The 20,256-nt window shown below is 45.2% G+C and overlaps 1 protein-coding gene across 5 annotated transcripts in view; it reads left to right on the top strand.

Annotated features, from left to right (window-relative positions):
* The window catches only part of LOC146862015 (broad substrate specificity ATP-binding cassette transporter ABCG2-like), a 667,466-nt gene that overhangs the window by 538,769 nt on the left and 108,441 nt on the right, over positions 1-20,256 (top strand). For all 5 annotated transcript variants that reach the window (XM_085641173.1, XM_085641175.1, XM_085641174.1 and 2 more), the window contains one exon: positions 10,677-10,834. In XM_085641173.1, coding sequence (XP_085497299.1) covers positions 10,677-10,834 — 158 coding nt within the window. The remainder of the gene's footprint in view (positions 1-10,676; positions 10,835-20,256) is intronic.

Raw genomic sequence — 20,256 nt, 5'->3', positions numbered from 1 at the left:
TCCTGCGGAGTGGTGGCAGCTGATGATGAGATCTTGAGGTAGCAGGCGAGTACCTTCCTGCTTTATCCTCTGTGGTGTTGCTACCGTGAGGCGCCATCACTCCTTTCTTGCACTTTCTACCACATGTGGGTGTCTGTAGATATTATTGTTGGATAAAAAGACAGCCTTTTTCTTATCTCGTTTAAATAACCTTTGTCTTTTCTTTGATTAGTGAGCCATACCTATAAGCAGCATAGATGACATTATCACTTGCTCTACAGTCTGTCTAAATTAGATGACAACTGCAATGGATATATGAACTAAATGCTCACTGTGTGAACAGGTCCTTTATTGTACATAGATCTCTACTGGCCCAGGGAAATGGGCTCCGTCCCTACACCCAACTTGGTGGCAAAACAACTGGGCATAATAATTGATCACTAACTCTCCATGAGTCCGCAAATCAATAATGTGGTCTCAAAAGGAGTTTTAATCTTCGGGCAACAAGGTAGCTCCCTCCATACCTCTCTTCTGAAGCCTTGAAATCAGTCAAGGCAGCAATGATTGGAGGAAGAATTGACTATGCTAATAGTGTCTAGGGCTACCAGACTGTGATCTAAAGCATATCCATATACTTCAGAATGCTGCCGCTAAGCTTGTGCTAAAGGTCCCCCGTAGATCACATACTATTTAGTTGTCAAAATCTGCCTTGTTTGCCAGTGGCACAGCATATCCAATTTAAAGTCTGTTGCTTAATATTTAAGGCTATCCGTGGCTTAACTCCAGAGTTTCTTACTCGGCATATCTCTAGTTATACTTTAACTAGGGCTCTACATTCTTCCACCGCCAATCTTCACGGGATTTTCTTAGTTTGCATATATCTAGTTATACCCCAACTAAGGCCCTGTTCTTCCACAACCAATCTTCTAGTGGTACCCAGGCACCATTAAACTAGAGTAGGAGGTCGCAGAGTCTCAGTTTAAGCTCCAAAGATATGGAACTCCTTCCCAACATCTATTTGGGCTATAACTTCCCTTGAATATTTCAGAGGAGTATTGAATACCTGGCTGTTGAAGAAAGCCTCTGGCACTGGAAGATAGCAATTGACATTATAAGAGCAATGCTTTCCTGAGGGCTTAGCACAACGATACCTCTTGGGTGAACAAGCACTCTACAAGTCTTCATGACCATAACCATAAACATTGTTTGAAAAGTCCTATGATGTGGAATATTTTACTTTATCCTAGAGTGATCATATACTCTGGGAACTTTGTATTGTAATGGAGTACATCCATGAAGAATGTTCAGGTTAACCACACACTGATATGGGTACTGAACCATTTTAACCCATATGCTTGGGAGGTGTGTATACAGTGTGTGTGCCCACCCTCGACACTTGTTACCTTAAAAGTAAGCATTGGTAAATCCAGTAGCTCTGACTTTAATGTGCACATGTTTGTAAACAATGTATATACAAATGTGCATGGACTATTTGTGCTTTGCCACAGTGTAACCTGCTGCATGGTACTGCACGCTTGGTGAACAAAAACATTGTACCGACATAGGGGGCACAGAACTATCCAAGCTGCACAGGGATGAGGCACAAAAAAGTGTACTCCTGTGTTCATGTATGTTAGTACATTCGAGACAGGCCTTTTGGCTTTGGCAGTGTGTATTTTTCCCCCTCATTGACACGTTCTGGTATAGTCATAGGACCCAAGCTGTACCTTAAGCAACCCGAGGTCACTGTCTGGTCAAAAGAGACCTCTGGTTATTTGTTTACTTGTTCAGAAGGGACACAGCTTGGCATTTCAAGCTGGACTTATTCCTGTTACAGCAGGTACAAAGATGAATTGCATATTGTCCATGTCCATGGTACAGTGAGCAAAAAACGATGGACTGGAATGCAGCTCACAGTAGTTACCAGAAGCTGGGTTTAATTCAAGCTCTCCACTCCTGTGGTTGCAGCTGTTGTCACTGCTGCTGTTCTATTTTGGCAGCTGTTGATGCTCTTGTCCTTCTTGTGAATACAGTTGTTGTCAATGCTGTTTCCCCTGCTTTGCTGGCAGTTGTTCTTGCTGCTGTTATCCCTGCCATAGAGGTAGCTTTTGTCACTGCTGAGTTCATGCTGTGGCCCCTTTTCTGTCAATGTTGTTGCTGATATTTTCCATGCTGTGGTTGCTGCAGTGACCCCTTCTGTGGTTACAGCTGTGGTAGCTGCTGGGATCCATGCTGTTTGGGCAGCTGTTGTTGCTACTGTCATCCCAGCTGTGCAGGCAGATGCTGTTGCAGAAGAGGTCCGTGCTGTCATGAAGCCTACTGTTTTTGATGTTGCCCTGCCATGCTGGCAGCTATGGTTGCTACTTTGGTCACTGATGCTGTTACAACTGCTATGAAAGCCCTTGTAGTTACTCTGGTAGTGATTGGTGTCACTACCAGAGTAGCAACAAGTTGCTCTGTCTCTGCTGTGGTACTCGCTATTGCTATTGATATGGTGGTGGCTGCAGTGCTCCCTGCTATGTTTACTTTAGTGACCATTGCCCTGGTACTTGTCATGTTTGTATCTGCAATCCCTGCTGTCATTACAACTGTGGTTACTGTTGTGGTGCCTGATGTCCTTCCAGCTGTTGTTACTGCTTTGGCAGTTGTTGCTTTAGTATTGAGTCTTGAAGCAGCTGTTGTGGTTGGTGTTGTTACATTTGTTGCTAAAGTGAATGTTGCTGTGGTGGTAGCTGCTGTTGTCCCTCCTGTGTTTACAGCTGTTTTCACTGCTATTGTTTCTGGCTTGTTGGCAGCTGTTGTTGCTGCTGTTGTCCTTATCCTGAGAGCCGTTGTGGCTGCTGCTGTGGTTGCAGAACTGGTTGATACTATGGTCCTCACAGCTGTGATGACAGTTGTTGTTGTAAAAGTGTGTTCGAGGCATATGAGCTGTAGATCGTACACTGTGCATAGATCGCCATCTGGTGTTGGGCTTGGATGCTTGCACCTTGTTGTTGTCTTGGAAGAATTCTTTTGTAGTCATGAGATAGGTGACTCCTCCCTTGGACGATAGTGCGCATGGGCTTCGACTCCATCCTCAGATTGTTTTTTTTCCGCCATCGGGTTCGGATGTAGCTTTTGCGCTCCGGTTCGACACCTTATTTTCCAAACCATTTTGACGCGCAAACTATCTACGGTATTGTTTTCGATCGTGTGATCTTCAACGTGCATCTCAACTACTCAATTCAGGTTGTCGACGCAGACCGCTGGGCGTATCGACGCCGTCCGGGCCTACAGCTCATGGAAAGGACTCTATTCAAAAAATGCCCCCATTGTGGAGCGAAATTCCCACACAGTGACCATCACAAGGTCTGTAACCTGTGTCTCTCTCTCGACCGCGACAAGAACAATTGCCAGGCCTGCGCCTCTTTTCGATCCAAGAAAACCATCTGTGATCGCCGGGCTCAACGACACATCATGGCATAGTGAGCAGCTCCGGCACCTGCGGACATCTTCGACGAAAGCCCCGATGTCCCCAGAGGAAGATTAAGAGGATTTGGAAATCGTGTCCGAAGCAGATGACCATATCACTCCTGGTCAACGAGTGAGTACAACTGCCCCTACCCCAACCCCACCCGGAAAAAAGAAGGCCCTGGTCAAGACTTCGCCTGCAGGCCCCCAGTCACAACCGGAAGCAAGCTTCAGAAGCCCCACCCCCGGGCCCGGCTCCGAAGATAAAGGACAAGCCTTCCGGTAGCTCGGGACCGAGCAAACCGCATATCAGTGTCCCGCAGGCGCCTTCGGCACCAAAGACGGAAGAGCAACCTACTCCCAAAAAGAAGTCGGCACCGACCACCTCGACGCCGAAAGACAAACATTCGGATCCGAAGCCAAAGCCCTCAGAACCGAAAAAGATTTCCGCCTTCATAGCCAAGCCAAAGGACTCCAAACCACCTCCTGAGGCCTCAGAGCAGAAATCCAAACCCCGCTCGGACCCGAAAAAGTCGGCGCCAAAAGCGGTTACCAAAGAGGAAGAACTTTTTCGACCGTATCCGGTCGATCCCAAGCAGAAAAAACTCTTTATAGACCCCAAAACAGGACATGTGGCTGCTGTTCCACATAAGAAGAGGAAGCTGGACACACCAGAAACTCCTGCAGTGCCTGTAAAGAAAAAAGACTGTGCCACTTCACCTATAAGACCCTCTTCTCCTGTTCTTCCTCCTAAACCTGTCTCTCTTCTACAACTTCCACCACATTCACCACCACAGGATGATGCTAATGATGATTTAGGGGGTTGGGGAGGCCACAATGACCCTTTCACTGACCCTGATGATGACACGGACACACCACAGGATGATTGGGACGATTATGATGACCCAATAGATCCCCCAGACCTCCCTGAACCACAGTCATATCCAACAAAACCATCTCCCCCAGATGACAATATTGGTTTTGGTCAGCTGGTTAATAGAGCTGCTGTCTACCATGGTGTTCACATGCCTTAAGACCCTGCAGACGAGGATTTCCTTCTAGATTCCTTCGAACAGTCACAGAAGACTGTCCAAATACTGCCAATGCTAAAAGGGGTCATTAAACATGCCCCTGACATATTCAAAGACCCAGTGAGAGCTAGAATTCTCAATCCCAGGATTGACAAAAAATATAAACCTGCCCCCGATGATCCCATCTACATCAAAGGGCAGCTACCCTTAGACTCATTAGTGGTAACTAAGGCTAGGAAACGCGCCAACCCTCAGACCTCCGGTGACGCACCACCTCCGGATAAGGAATCTAAGTTGTTAGGTGCCTCTGGCAAGAGAGTTGCTTCCCAAGTAGCCAATCACTGGCGCATAGCCAACTCCCAAGCATTACTTGCTAGGTATGATAGAGCTCACAATGATCGACTAGAAACCCTCTTATAACACTTACCTGATCAGAACAAAACCCAGGCAAATGACTTAATTCAAGAGGGCAAATTAATAACCAACGCCTCAATCAAGTGTGCCCTTGATGCAGCTGACACAGCCTCTAGGTCCATTAACACTAGGGTGCTACTCAGACGACATGCCTGGCTACATATTTCAGGCTATAAACAGGAGGTACAGACAACCATCCTCAACCAGCCGTTCAATCAGGAACAACTTTTTGGACCGGCTGTAGACACCACTCTAGAGAAGATGAAAAAAGACACGGAGACTGCTAAATCCATGGGAGCATTACAGTCTCCATCCACATGTGGTTCCTTTCATCGCTCCTTTTATAGAGGAGCATCCAAAAACATTGGAACAGAGACCGCCTCCTCTTCCTACAAAAATACCACGCAAACATCCCCCAAAAGGATATTTTAGAGGCGGATACATAGGAAATGACAACAAAGGGAGAGGCCGAGGTAATAACACACGTGCCTCCCCCACTAATAAACAGTGACTTCCCTCCACTCCCTCCAGACCATTCCACTCCGGTCGGGGGAAGACTTTCACAGTTTCTACCTGTCTGGGACTCCATCACAACAGACAAATGGGCAAGACAAATTATCCAGTATGGTTACTGCCTGGAACTTACAGCAACCCCACCCACCATACCACCCAAACAGCATCCAATGTCCACGGAACACCTTACACTCTTAAAACAAGAGGTTCTCTTACTGCTTCAAAAGCACGCAATAGAGCCAGTTCACTTACAGCATCAGGAACACCGGTTTACTCACTATTTTTCCTAATCCCCAAGAAGGACGGGACTCTAAGACCAATACTCGACCTCAGACCCCTCAATCTTTATATACAGTCAGATCATTTTCATATGATCACTCTCCAACAGGTCCTCCCACTGCTGCAACAAGACGACTTCCTTGCCACATTCGATCTCAAGGATGCATACTTCCACATTCCCATATATCCTGCTCACAGGAAGTATCGAAGGTTCATACTGGACGGACAACACTATCAGTTCAAAGTCCTTCCATTCGTGGTGACCACCGCACCCAGAGTGTTCACAAAATGCCTTGCGGTAGTAGCAGCACACTTGAGAAGACAACAAATCCATGTCTTTCCATATCTCGACGACTGGCTAATAAAAGCCAAGTCATTCAACCAGTGTGCTCATCACACTCATCAAACCATCCAGCTGCCACACGACTTGGGATTCACAGTAAACTATACCAAGTCACAGCTTCAGCCCTCTCATATACATCAGTATCTAGGGGCCACAGTAGACACCTCTAGAGCTCTGGCATATCCCAATCCAGCCAGGCTAGCCAGTATACAAGCCCTAATCACCAAATTTCAACCACAGCATTCCCTTCCAACAAGGGTATTCATGCAACTCATAGGAATGATGGCCTCTTGCATCTTTATCGTACCTCATGCAATACTTCAGATGCGCCCCTTACAGGAATGCCTAGCACATTAGTGGAACCAGGCTCAGGGACAACTTACAGATCTGGTGTTGGTGGACAGCCGCACACATCGCTCTCTGCAGTGGTGGAACACACGAAACCTGTCCAAAGGGCGGCCGCTCCTGGAACCAGTTCCACAGATAGTGCTAACAGCAGATGCATCACTCACCGGTTGGGGAGCCCATCTTCTAAAACATACAATTCAAGGAAAATGGACCACTTGACAAAGTGCTCCATATCAATCACCTATAATTACTAGCAATATTTCTAGCCTTAAAATCATTCCAAGTACATCTACAGCACAAGACTGTCCTAGTCCGGACGGACAACATGACAGCCATGTATTAGATACAGAAACAAGGAGGCACAAATTCTTTGCAGCTGTCCCAGCTCGCACAAAACATTTGGAGATGGGCCATTCCACAAAACATATACCTGCTTGCAGAACATCTTCCAGGAGTTCACAATCAGATTGCAGATCTGCTAAGTCGGCAGACACAGCAGATACACGAATGGGAACTTCATCCCCAAGTTCTTCAACCATTCTTCCAACTGTGGGGTCAACCAGACATAGATCTGTTCGCCACACACGAAAATGCAAAATGCCCAACCTTCGCCGCCGGGTTTCCACACCCGTTGTCCAAAGGCAATGCGATATGGATGAACTGGTCAGGCAGATTTGCGTACGCTTTTCCGCCACTCCCACTGATTCCCCTAGTAGTACGCAAGCTCAGGCAACAGTCTCTCAAGATGATCCTAGTGGCTCCCACATGGACACGCCAACCGTGGTTCACAACACTGCTGGAACTCTCAGTAGTTCCACACCAAAAACAACGCCTCTCCCCAACATTGCTTACGCAGAACCATGGAGAGATAAGGCACCCCGATCAAGGCCAACTGAATCTAGCAATCTGGCTCCTGAAGTCCTAGAGTTCGGTTATCTTAACCTTCCGCCAGACTGTATGAACATCATTAAAGAAGCCAGATGCCCTACTACCAGAGCTTGCTATGCTGCAAAATGGAAAAGATTTGTCATCTACTGTAGTAACAATCATATTGATCCGCTGGATGCTTCCATCCAGGACATCATTTGCTATTTGCTACACTTGCAAAGATGTAATTTGGCATATTCATCCATACGATTACATCTAGCAGCAATTGCTGCTTATTTACAAAATAGACAACATCTGTCACTATTTAGAGTACCTGCAATTAAAGCCTTTATGGAGGGCCTTAAAAGAATGATTCCTCCCAGATTGCCACCCTCTCCGGTGTGGAATTTAAATATTGTTCTTACCAGGCTCATGGGTCCCCCATTTGAACCTCTACATAAATGTGAACTTCAGTTCCTCACATGGAAAGTAGCTTTCCTTGTCGCAATCACCTCTCTCAGAAGAGTAAGTGAGATCTAGGCTTTAAGCATACAAGAACCATTCTTACAAATACACCATAACAAAGTGTTTCTCAGAACAAATCCAAAATCCCCTCTCAAAGTCATCTCTGCTTTTCATCTTAACCAATCAGTTGAGTTACCGGTGTTTTTTCAAAACCCAGACTCCGTAGCAGAGAGAGCTCTTCACACACTAGACGTCAAAAGAGCACTACTTTATTACATTGACAGGACTAAACCCTTTAGAAAAACAAAACAACTGTTTGTAGCCTTCTTCCCACCTCATAAAGGTAACCCCATCCCCAAAGCTGGGATCGCGAGGTGGATAGTAAAATGCATTCAAATATGCTACCAAAAAGCTAAATGCGCATTAACAAATCCCCCTAGGGTGCATTCTACACGCAAACTAGGAGCTTCCATGGCATTCTTAGGGAACATCCGCTTAGATGTCATTTGTAAAGCTGCAGCATGGTCTACACCACACACCTTCACCAAACACTATTGTGTTTACGTGCAGGCTAGGCAACAGGCTTCTGTAGGCCAAGCTGTTCTTAGAAAACTTTTTCAAACTACTGCAACGGATGCAGGTGACCAACACTAAGGGAGGCACTGCTGTACAGTCAATGCACAGTGTACAATCTGCAGCTCATATGCCCCTAACGGAAAATGCTACTTACCAGTATTCATCTGTTCTTGGCATGTTGAGCTGCAGATCTGTACACGCCCACCCACCTCCGTGAACCTGTATCTGTTCCAGTATTATCTTAATTAGATACATTCACATGGACATCTCCTCTATTTCTTACTGACTCCATCATTTCCCATCATGGTGAAAAACAATCTGAGGATGGAGTCGATGCCCATGCGCACTATCGTCCAAGGGAGGAGTCACCTATCTCGTGACTACAAAAAGACTTCTTCCAAGACAACAACAAGGTGCAAGCATCCAAGCCCAACACCAGATGGCGATTTATGCACAGTGTACGGATCTGCAGCTCTACATGCCAAGAACAGATGCATACTGGTAAGTAGCATTTTCCTTATAATGTTTGCCACTATTATGTAACCATGTTCTCTGCTTTGGCCACTGATGTCAGATACTGCTGGCATGTTTCGTTTTGTGGGGTTAAATATCACTGCTGTTGTAATCCCCAATGTGGTTACACTTATTACCTCTGTGATACTCTCTGTGGCAAAGCCTGTTCTTGTCTTGATGGCAACTGTAATCTGTACTGTGGTTGCTGCTGTTTCCGCTGTTGTGGTGGCAGGTGTTGCTGCTAATACTGCGCTTCTGTGGTTACAGCTGGTCAAGCTGTTGTCACCGCTGTGATCCTGGCTGTGCTTATTTTATTGTTGCAGCTGTTACTGTGGTCATGGTTGTGATCAGAACTGCTTTTGCTAGTGTTGTCACTATAGTCCAAACAGTGGTTCAAGTAAACCACTAAGAATAAGGACAATTTGTTTAAAAAAATAAATAGGGGAAGAGAGCTCCCTAAATGAGACAAGAATAAGAAAAAAGTCCTACGCAACTAATAAAACAACCGCACCATGTATAAACCATTTTTCTTGATTTTCAAAAAAGGTATTTTTTAATATTATCAAACAAAGCGTATCGAAAATATATATGTACAATAGCGATGGCGCTCATACAGTTACACATACAGGGTTACAAATATAAACAATAAAAGGTGTAAACAAACAAGTTGTGGCTGGGGAAGAAATAAAAGGCAGGTATCAAAAACAAAACAAGAATACACAACGAAACAAATTGTGTCCTCATTAGTTAGAACCACACTTTTGGCATCTACGGCGTTTCAACCCATAGATAAATGGAGGGTCATCATCAGGACAAAACGTCAAATGAAGGAGGGTCCACTGTATTTCAATAAAAACATCTCAGTCGTAATAAAGCATGTATCAACATGAGATGTGCATCAAGCATGGGTGCATTCATAAACTCTGTGCACCAGGAATAATCGAATAACCATTCACAAATGATCCAGCTGGTCCTCTTGTTGCTCTGATCCCTGGTGAGGTAAAAACTATTTGCTGCTGTATTCACAGTTAACCTTGCAGTGGTGACAACTGTGGTCAATTCTGTGGTCCCTGCTGTAAATTGAGGTGTAGTTGCTGCTGTTTTTCCTGGCATATTGGCAGCTGTGATTGCTGCTGTCCCGACTGTTGGTTTCTCTGCTGTGGTGGTAGATGTGGTTGCTGCTTTAGTTCCTACTGCGACTATGCTCCGTCACCATGAGAAGTGCCGGAGGTATTAGTTGTATCAGGAAAGTCCACACTGTGATCATGGGGAGGGATGGTTTTTTCAGCCTTCTGACCAATGCAAAATGTATAACTTCTCAAATCAGCACTGAAAGCCCTGCTCTGTATTCCATTATTGTGTCTAGCCTTCTTTGCCCACCAGTGTTTCTTAGCAGTACCGCTAATATTGTGAGTCCCTTGGGGTAAATGCTCATAAAATGCTGAATACTGCTCGTTAAACAATGAGCACATTTTAACAGCAAGATTCCATTATCACATGTTTGCTCCCGTAAAAAACATGCATTATCCTTTAGTGGTGTTGTTTAAGGGGCACTCTCCAGTACTGCGCTTTTTGTCTTTTAAGAAAACATTTTGTTACGTTTGTAACTTCAGAAAAATCTTTCATGACGCTGTCAATTTAGAAATGAAACACTTGTTTTAATTGGGTAGTTCTTTGAAACATTTTCACACATATATGTTATTTTGTCGGTGAATGCGTTGGTTTCTTTGAAGGAGCGCACGCATTTCTCCTTTGTTCTTTGTCTAACATGCTGCAGACAGGGTGTTTGCAAGTCACCTTCCTCTTAGCTCACAGTCGCCATTCTCTTATTGTTCCAGCATAGTTTGAATACATGAGAGTCGTGTTAGTGACTTGTGCTTGCTGCCTCCTTGCTCTAGGTGGGCACGCAGTTCATTCGAGGTGTGTCTGGTGGAGAGAGAAAACGGACCAACATCGGGATGGAGCTGATCACAGACCCCAGCATCTTGTTCTTAGATGAGCCCACCACTGGGCTGGACGCCAGCACTGCCAACGCCGTAATGCTGCTGCTGAAAAGGTAAGTGCAGGGCTTGGGGTGGGGCGGGGAGGGTTGTTAGCGGCGGCTCCTCCGCAATGGCAGAGGAGCGTCGCCCCACTGCTTAGCTCAGAGCCAACAAATGAAAAATAAAATGATGTTGTAGCATCTTTTTATTATTCATTGCCGGCTATAATCCAGTTCTGTAGAGAGGGGTGGTGCCGAGGCACGGAAGGGGGAAGAGGAGTGCTATGTGCACATATGTGTTTCGGCCAGACGTCTCAGGCCGACCAAAACACACATGGGCAGTGAGGTTTCTCCAGCCTGGCTGCATAGACCAGCCGGGCTGGAAAAACCCCACAGACTCCCTGAGTGGAGCATCTTTTCAGTCCACTCAGGCCAATCCCCGCACTGCTGTCCTGGGAGAGCAGCACAGGGATTGGACGGGAGTCTATCACACATTCGTCAAAGATCGGTCACCATATGTCCACATATAGTGTTCACTGCCCCCCGCCGGGCAGTGAACCGATCTTTGACCGATCTTTGACGAATGTGGGACTACAAGACGGCACCTTAAGTCACGTGACCCGCATGGTGCAAAATAGCACCAATCAGTAGATAATCTACTGGAATACAAATCATAGGTGAGTGCAATAGGCCTCATTTTAACCTGGGTTTGCATGTAGTACATGGTCAAACTAGAGTCAGGGAAACCAACTACTAGAAAATATAGCCCTGAAGAAGGCCCCAGACCCACGTGGGCTCCGTGTGTGGGCCGAAACATGTTGGCATAAAAAAGTGGGTACATTTGAAACAAATTCAAAGAATTAAAAAAAACCCCATCACAGCATTCGCTTTTTATCTGGTACCCCAGGTACCCCACAAATAAAGCATGGCATTAGGGGTATACCTGTAGGTATTTTTTATAAATCTATTATTGAACTGGTTCCCTGCATAACCAGAGAAAATGTATATAAGAACTCCCATAACATCTTTTGGTTGAGTCCGCCCAGGTAGTACCATCTTACCTGGGTGTGGAAAGACGCCTATGATGAAGCATGTCACTATCAGTGAGTGAGGCGTCTTCTTCAATATCTGTGGATATCCTAACATCTATAATGGTTATGTCCAAAGATAACATCTGTTACATAGGACGATTCGGGTCAAAGCATTGCTTCTAAAATAGATATAGTTACCAGCAGTTGCTTTTGTGATAATATACTTCTGGGAGATTGAAACTGCTTTGCTTTTCTCTCTCTCTCTCTAGTGTTACAAAAGTCTGAAGTTCACCCTATAAGCTAACACTTGTTTTATTTATGTATTCCTCCAATTTTCGTTAAAATCCATTTGTAAAACTTATCTACACAAATAGCTGCCTTAGGTTTTTTTAAATGGACACTAAGTTGAGCAGGGAGTTTCTGTGGCGCTGATGCACCTTTGACCAAAGCGCTTGAATTACCTATGTCTACCATATTCCTCTCCGCTTTAGAGCACCTTGCAGTGAAAATATGTTTCTGCTACACTGAAGCTTTGGCCACTCATCATGCAGGAGGCTCAAGGCAAGTATTTAGTCAGTAAATGAGTCTCACATCTGGATAGGAGTTAACTGAGGCAAAAAAAAACACACATTTTTAACTGTACAAAGGGCTTTGGCCCCAGTTAAAGGGCACTCACTAGACATTGCTGTGAAGTTCATGCTTAGATGCTTGTTCTTCTTATTAACATCTCTATCACAAATACTCAATTATCTTTTCGGGGAGTGTAAGATAAAATCATGTGTATATATCATCCATGTGATTGGCCATAAATCAGTGTTTTGGGATTTAAGAAACTGACTAATGAATTGGGATATTATTGGTGAAAAAAGCAACATAGATGTAGGGCGACCCTATTTTCTGAATTTTGCTTGGTTGAGGTCAGGCACAGGTTTGGTCTTTCACTCACCCTGCCTGAAGATGGTCTTCTTTGGAGCAGGAGATGAAGAAGTAACTGAGTCCAACTGCATTCTCATTCCAAGCCTGAATCATAGACCATCTGTGCCTGGCCTCAAGATGCCTCCAAAGAGCTAAAGGAATTTGTGATATGCTGGCTCTTGGCTTTGGGGTGTATTGCATTACTTCATGATCGATGAGCAGAGCGTAAGCTTGCAATCCGATGAGCAGAGCGTAAGCTTGCAGTGCAGTCCGATGAGCAGAGCGTAAGCTTGCAGTCTGATGAGCAGAGCTTAAGCTTGCAGTCTGATGAGCAGAGCGTGAGCTTGGAGTCCGATGAGCAGAGCGTAAGCTTGCAGTCCGATGAGCAGAGCGTGAGCTGCAGTCCGATGAGCAGAGCATGAGCTTGCAGTCCGATGAGCAGAGCGAGAGCTTGCAGTCTGATAAGCAGAGCATGAGCTTGCAGTCTGATGAGCAGAGCGTGAGCTTGCAGTCCGATGAGCAGAGCGTGAGCTTGCAGTCCGATGAGCAGAGCATAAGCTTGCAGAGCGTGAGCTTGCAGTCCGATGAGCAGAGCATGAGCTTGCAGTCTGATGAGCAGAGCGTGAGCTTGCAGTCCGATGAGCAGAGCATAAGCTTGCAGTCCGATGAGCAGAGCGAGAGCTTGCAGTCTGATGAGCAGAGCATGAGCTTGCAGTCCGATGAGCAGAGCATAAGCTTGCAGTCCGATGAGCAGAGCATGAGCTTGCAGTCTGATGAGCAGAGCATGAGCTTGCAGTCTGATGAGCAGAGCATGAGCTTGCAGTCTGATGAGCAGAGCATGAGCTTGCAGTCTGATGAGCAGAGCTTAAGCTTGCAGTCTGATGAGCAGAGCGTGAGCTTGGAGTCCGATGAGCAGAGCGTAAGCTTGCAGTCCGATGAGCAGAGCGTGAGCTGCAGTCCGATGAGCAGAGCATGAGCTTGCAGTCCGATGAGCAGAGCATGAGCTTGCAGTCCGATGAGCAGAGCGAGAGCTTGCAGTCTGATAAGCAGAGCATGAGCTTGCAGTCTGATGAGCAGAGCGTGAGCTTGCAGTCCGATGAGCAGAGCGTGAGCTTGCAGTCCGATGAGCAGAGCATAAGCTTGCAGAGCGTGAGCTTGCAGTCCGATGAGCAGAGCATGAGCTTGCAGTCTGATGAGCAGAGCGTGAGCTTGCAGTCCGATGAGCAGAGCATGAGCTTGCAGTCTGATGAGCAGAGCGTGAGCTTGCAGTCCGATGAGCAGAGCATAAGCTTGCAGTCTAGTGGCCTTCTACGTTCCCTGTTAAAGTACTACTCATTATTATGTTTTTGTTTGGAGTTTGAAAGTACATGTTGTTTTTGTTTTTACTTGAGATACAATCTGAAGATACAATGGGGAAGAAATCTTCTTTCTGATTCACACCATTTAATATATAAAATCGTGGAGCACTTCAGCTTGAAGGGAAATAGAGACTACCTTGACTATCGCCTAACGGAAGCCTTCCAGCAGCTGTCTTCACAGAATGGTTGCTTCACACCAAACGCTCAGTTAGTTTACAATTCAAATTGGTGTCATGAAAATAGACTTAAAGCCATACACATGAGGAAGTGGATTGAAGAGGCTGAAGAGAGTTGAACCAGAGATCCAAGTTGTGATTTGCACCCTATGAACCAAGCCTGGTCCCGCTAATCACATTTAAGGAAGCCAGGCTGCTTCAGGAATATTGTTCTACAATTCTTGATCAGCCAGCTTGTGGACAGAATTCAGAGTCTGGTCATGTTTCCTAAAACAACTCCGTTCTGGATTTCCTTATCTTATGGATGTTCCCTATGTAATTATTAAATGTGCATCATATATACATGGACTAAAACAAATATATCTGGGATTGTTGTGCAGGGTTTGCACAAGAAAGGAGGCTTTTGATCCAACAAATAAAATAATGGTTCCTCTTGCTTTTATGTGATAGATTTCTCAAGGATCCATCTAGATTTAGAGTGGCACGCAGCAAACTAGTGCAGTATGAATTATTACGAGTACCCCATAAAAATACATCTAAACAACTTTCCAGGTGAAAAATATGTAAAGAAAATCTGGCAAACAACTCCACTTGAAGGCATCAAAAGTAGCATTTTTAGCATCTTATCATTAAAGTTGCATGCGTTAGCGGAAAAATACCTTACACTGAGCCTTAACAATTAACCAATACAGCCATAATCTTACCTTGCCTAATATTCTCGGTGATACTTCAGGAGGACCAGAGAAGAAACTGTTCCACCATCTGGGATTTCCAACTCGTGGGACTCGATGCTGCTTGATACATTTTAAAAGAATTGACCGCCTGCACTGCAGAGCTTAATAAAACAGCGCTGAAGTTGTATGCGGAATGCCTGTGGGCACAGTGGGGAAGGCATCAAGGATATGCGGGGGTAGGGGAGGTTGTGCGCCTCCTCGTAAAAAATTTAAAAAAAATCAGCGATCATCGTGGGGGCAAAGACCGGCCAGCACTACAGTCCCAAACTATGACCATGATGTGCCTGGATAGCATATGTTTGCGGCTCTAAAATATTTCAGTACAGTAGATTAAAGGGTGCTGGTCTTTTCTTCTCAGAAAGATAAAAAGCAACTGCATGAAGATATTTTTTTACCTATTACCCACTGGCAGTCACCAGTCAGTAGTTATAGATAGGTCTTCCTTTCCATAGGAAGAGCGTTTTTTGGTTTGCTTATAACTTTGGCACCATTTGACGAAGCTTCGCAAAACTTTCCAAAAAACAAATGTACTTCTGCCTGCGCTCCTTCCTGGAAAGTTTCAAGGTGATCCGCCAAGCGGGAGCTTAACAAAAAGGGTGGTTCCAAAACCAAATTTCCCCATGCATTTTCCAAAGATTTTCTTTGGACACGATACCGCAAAAACTACTCTACGGAATTACACCAAATTTTGCTGGAAGCTAGATTATGCTCCAGAAAGCATGTTTTTGTGTGATTTGATGTAAATCCGTTCAGTAGCTTTTTAGAAATGGAGGTACAAAGATATTTGTATATCTGGATGGTCAGGTTTGATGGACTCCTGCGAGAGTCCCACAAGCTCAACTTAAAAAAAATAGAGTATTCGTATATGTCTAGGGATCTTTTTTCCCTGGGTCTCCTTGCTTCCGCAGGAGTACACTCCTGCCAGAGCTCTGATTGGCTGGCTGCAACATGAAAAAAAATGTTGCAGAAGCCACTACACGACTCAGAGACTTAGTCCCATGTCCTGAGATTGGTTTTTAAAAAAAATATAAGTGGGCAGGCTAGGGATTGCCTGCCCCTCCAACCCTTCCGAGGGTGAATGGGCCTAGACGGATGCCCCACCGAGACCAAAATGAAAACATAAATATATTTTTGCAGTGAACCCAAAGGGATCGCGTAATAAAACAAAATTCCGGCTGGAGTTTTTTTTTGGTTGTTGTAATATTATGACCCCTAATGAGAGCCAGGGCCCAGAGGTCATTATATATAAATATTTGGGGAAGGGGCATGAGTGGGGCCCCACTCCCTGAGGCACTCTTGGGCCCCAAGGACCCCATCCCCTGAGGTGAAAAAAGTGGAGGGGGTTTTGTGGGCCCCTTTCCTTTGCCGCTGTTGGGCCCCAGGAACTCCATCTTTTGGGTCTGAATACTAAATAAAGGGGAGGGGGCACACAGCCTCCCTCCCGAAGCCACTATTGGACCACATCCCCAGGGCCAAATCATAAACAAGGGGAGGGGGTTCACCATACTGATATTGGCCCTGGGGATCCCATCCCCGGGCCAGTACCGAACAGTGTCCTGGGGAGGTCACCCCTAGGACACTGTGGTTCGCTACCTGGGAGAGTGCAGGCATACTATGCCCGCAATATCCTGTACAGAGATTTTAACTTTGCTCCCAGGTACAAAACGCTGTTCCCGTCCGGGTGGGAGCAAAGAGGCTGCTGGCTAGACCCGCGAGTGCCTTGATACCTAGCCCCTCCACCCCCAATGATCCCAGCAGTGTGGGTGACCTGGGTGGGTGCCGGGGCACCCACCTACCAAAAGAAAGTGGCCCGCTTCCGCAACTAGGAGTTGTGGGTGCCCCGGGTGGACACTGAGGCATCCACTTAATAAAAAAACACACTGGCTCCCACTGGCACACACCATTTGTGCTGGCTGGGACTGCTGGGACCCTGGGGATCGCAATAACACAACAATTCCTCGGGTCTGTGCTAGCAGGCAGAATGCTGAAAGAATGATGGACTAAGGTCTCACTAAGTCTCGACGGGGGAGTGATCCCTTTAAGGACAAATACCCTCACCTACCATAGGTGTCATGCTTCATCATATGGGTTTCTCCTCCCAATAGGAAAGCCTAGTCCCACTGGGGGCTACAGCCTCCCCACTGTGAGTAGGGAGCTCAGGGATGTTTTATCAAGTATGTTTGTTTTATTTTACAAATATTTTATTGAACCACAGTATCAATGAAAAAACCATACAATAGAAGAAGGAGAACAACATAATAATAATATTAATATTACGGGTAGAATTAGTACATTACATATAGTTCACCACATGTAGACAGAATAAAAAAATTAAAATAAAAAAACAAACACAGAATATAAACTAACAAAAGATACTACCCTCCAATATAGTCAATCATGGCTTTCCAAATAGTAAGACCAAATTTGCGCCTGCTGGGTCTTTTGATAGAGTATAGACTAACTTCCAAATTAAAAATATTATAAAACTTGGCTCGCCACATTTCAAATGGGGGTGCCTCAGCCTGCAGCCAAGAGGCAGCTATAGAAAGTTGTGGTACTGCTGTCGCAATAAAAATTAAATAACGAAATTTGAACAAAGGTTGATCATCATTTAGTTCCTCCCCTGTCCCTAATAACATCATGGTGGCAGATATTCGGACCGGGTTTCCAATGACTGCTGACAAAAATCTTTCAATATGGCCCAAAAACTGACAAAGCTTGGAGCATGAAAAAAAGATATGTACAATGTCAGCATTGTCTGTCCTGCAGCGAAAACATTTCCCGTCGTTCAAGCTATTCCCTGTCCTACCCCATTTCAGCATTATAGCGGGAGTACGGTGGAGGTTAAAAAACGTTTTATAATGCTGCGCCCTCAAAGACGCAGCAAGACAGACTTTCCGAGCGATTTTAATGGAGCTTTCAACGGAGCCCAAATTAGCTCCCAAAGCATCTCTCCACCTAACGTTAACTTTAACAAGGTCATCGGCCCTACTTGCTAACAATATTTGATACAAAGACACTATCCTATCCTTACGACTGATAGCAACAACTATTCTGTAAGGGGTTAAAGCTGAGGCATGCTTATTTAGAAAATCACGGATCTGTAAGAACTTAAAAAACTGGGTGTTCGGTATTTTATATTTATCCCTTAGATTAGAAAAAGGAGCACACACCCCATCTGATGAAAAAAAGTCCCCCAGCCGTATAATACCTTTCATTCTCCATTCCAAAACAATATGATCCCAAAATATAGATGGCAGTATTAGGTCCGCCGACAATGGTGTATAAAAAGATACCCTAGAAATATGAAAAACATTTCTGACAGTATTCCATTCCCCAAAAGCAGCCACAAGGATTTTAAAACGAGTCCTTTTATAATAGCTACCATCAAGCCTACGAAACAGAGAATTATATGTTTCAGAGCCAAGAACCATCTGGTTGATAGAAGGTGCCTCTGCCGTGTTGCTAATTTCTTCCCCAGACAATAAAATATGCATATTAACCAACAGACAAGCTAGATGGTAGAGAAGAAAATCTGGTACAGCCCAGCCGCCCCTGTCCAACGGAAGAGTCATAAATCGAGCTGCTCTCCGAGGTTTCCCGGGAGCCCAGAGATACCTAGCACAAAGTGATTGAAGATATTGAATCTGAGGTTTAGGTATCCCTAAGGGGACCGCTCTAAAAAAATACATCACCCTAGGTAAAACCACCATTTTCAAGAGATTGGATCTCCCAACTAAGGAAAGGTGCAGGCTCTCCCAACTCTCCAATGCAGCCTTGGTCTTGCACATAATAAGGTCCAAATTAACCTGAACTAATTCATTTAGGCATGGTCTGATTTTAATGCCCAGTTAAGTAGCTTCCTCAACTACTCTATCGTCACTGACCCGAGTACGGTCTGTACAGACAATTTGGGTTTTGGTAGTATTTAATTTATAGCCTGACACACCTCCAAATTCACCAGCTAAATTTTCAATTTCAGGCAGAGCCGAATCTGGGTCAGCTGTTAAGACCGCGATGTCGTCAGCATACGCCAATACCGAAAAATGCTCATGATACAACATAAAGGGAGGAATATGGTGGGTTAGCTCTAACATATTAATAAAAGGGTTAATATGTAGGGCAAAAAGGAGTGGAGAACACGGACACCCCTGTCACATACCTCTGGATATCAAGATACCCTTGGAGCTATTTTCCATTGTGCAGATCTTGGCAGTGGGCGACTGATACAGAACCTTCAAAGCCCGGACAAACCCCTGGCCAAATCCCATGCGTTGAAGAACCCCCCATAGGAAGTTCCAGGCCACGCGGTCGAACACCTTCTCGGCATCGAGCAGGACAAGTCCCAGAGTCCTAGACTCGGCTTGCGCGATGTCGAGGAGGGTCACCACTCGACTTATATGATTAACCGTCCACCGTCCCGAAATAAAGCCGTGTTGCTGTATCGAAACCAGGGGAGAGATGACCTTCGCCAACCTATTAGCGAGCATTTTTGCGTAAAGCTTACCATCACAATTGACCAGCGAGATTGGACGATATGACCTGGGGAGATCCGCAGGCTTGTCCTTCTTCTTAAAAATAATTATATTAGCCTCCCTCCAGGTTCGAGGGGCGACACCCAAACGAGCTGCCTTAAACGTAGCAAGCATGTCTTCATTAAGGTCCTGAAAAAAAACTTTATACACTTCGATAGGAAGTTTATCGGGACCAGCGGCCTTGCCACCAACCATAGTATTTAGGGCTTGTTCCAGCTCGTCACTAGTGAAAGGACTATCTAAAATCTCAGTGTCCTCACATTCCAACTGTTTCCATGGCAGAGAGGAAAGTCCTAAATCTAGAGGGAGATCAGCTGGCCCTTGCTCATATTACAGATCCGAATAGAAGGCGTGAAAAACCTTCAACATTTCTTGTGGATCATGCACCATTGAACCTCCACTGTTTTTAATAGCTTGAATTCTTTGCTGGGCTTCTCTGGATCTAATCTTCTGGGCAAGGCACCTGCCCGTAGCTTCCCCATACTCATAACATTGTTTCTTGTAAACCAGGTATTTATATGCAATTTCTGGGGACCATGTGAGATTAATATTCGATTTACATTGCGCAAGCTTATCTAGAGCCTCAGTTAAATCAATACCCGCTGTTATATCACAGGACAGCCTTTCTTCAGCAAATTTGAGTTGACTATATTTTTCCAAAATAGCACACTTAGCCTGTTTTTGTAGAAAGAGACCATAACTGAGCACTTCGCCTCTAAGACAGGCTTTGAACACGTCCCAGACCATA

This window comes from Triturus cristatus, chromosome 2_2 (assembly GCF_964204655.1).
Source record: "Triturus cristatus chromosome 2_2, aTriCri1.1, whole genome shotgun sequence".
NCBI lineage: Eukaryota > Metazoa > Chordata > Amphibia > Caudata > Salamandridae > Triturus > Triturus cristatus.
This window is presented reverse-complemented; position numbering and strand designations above follow the sequence as displayed.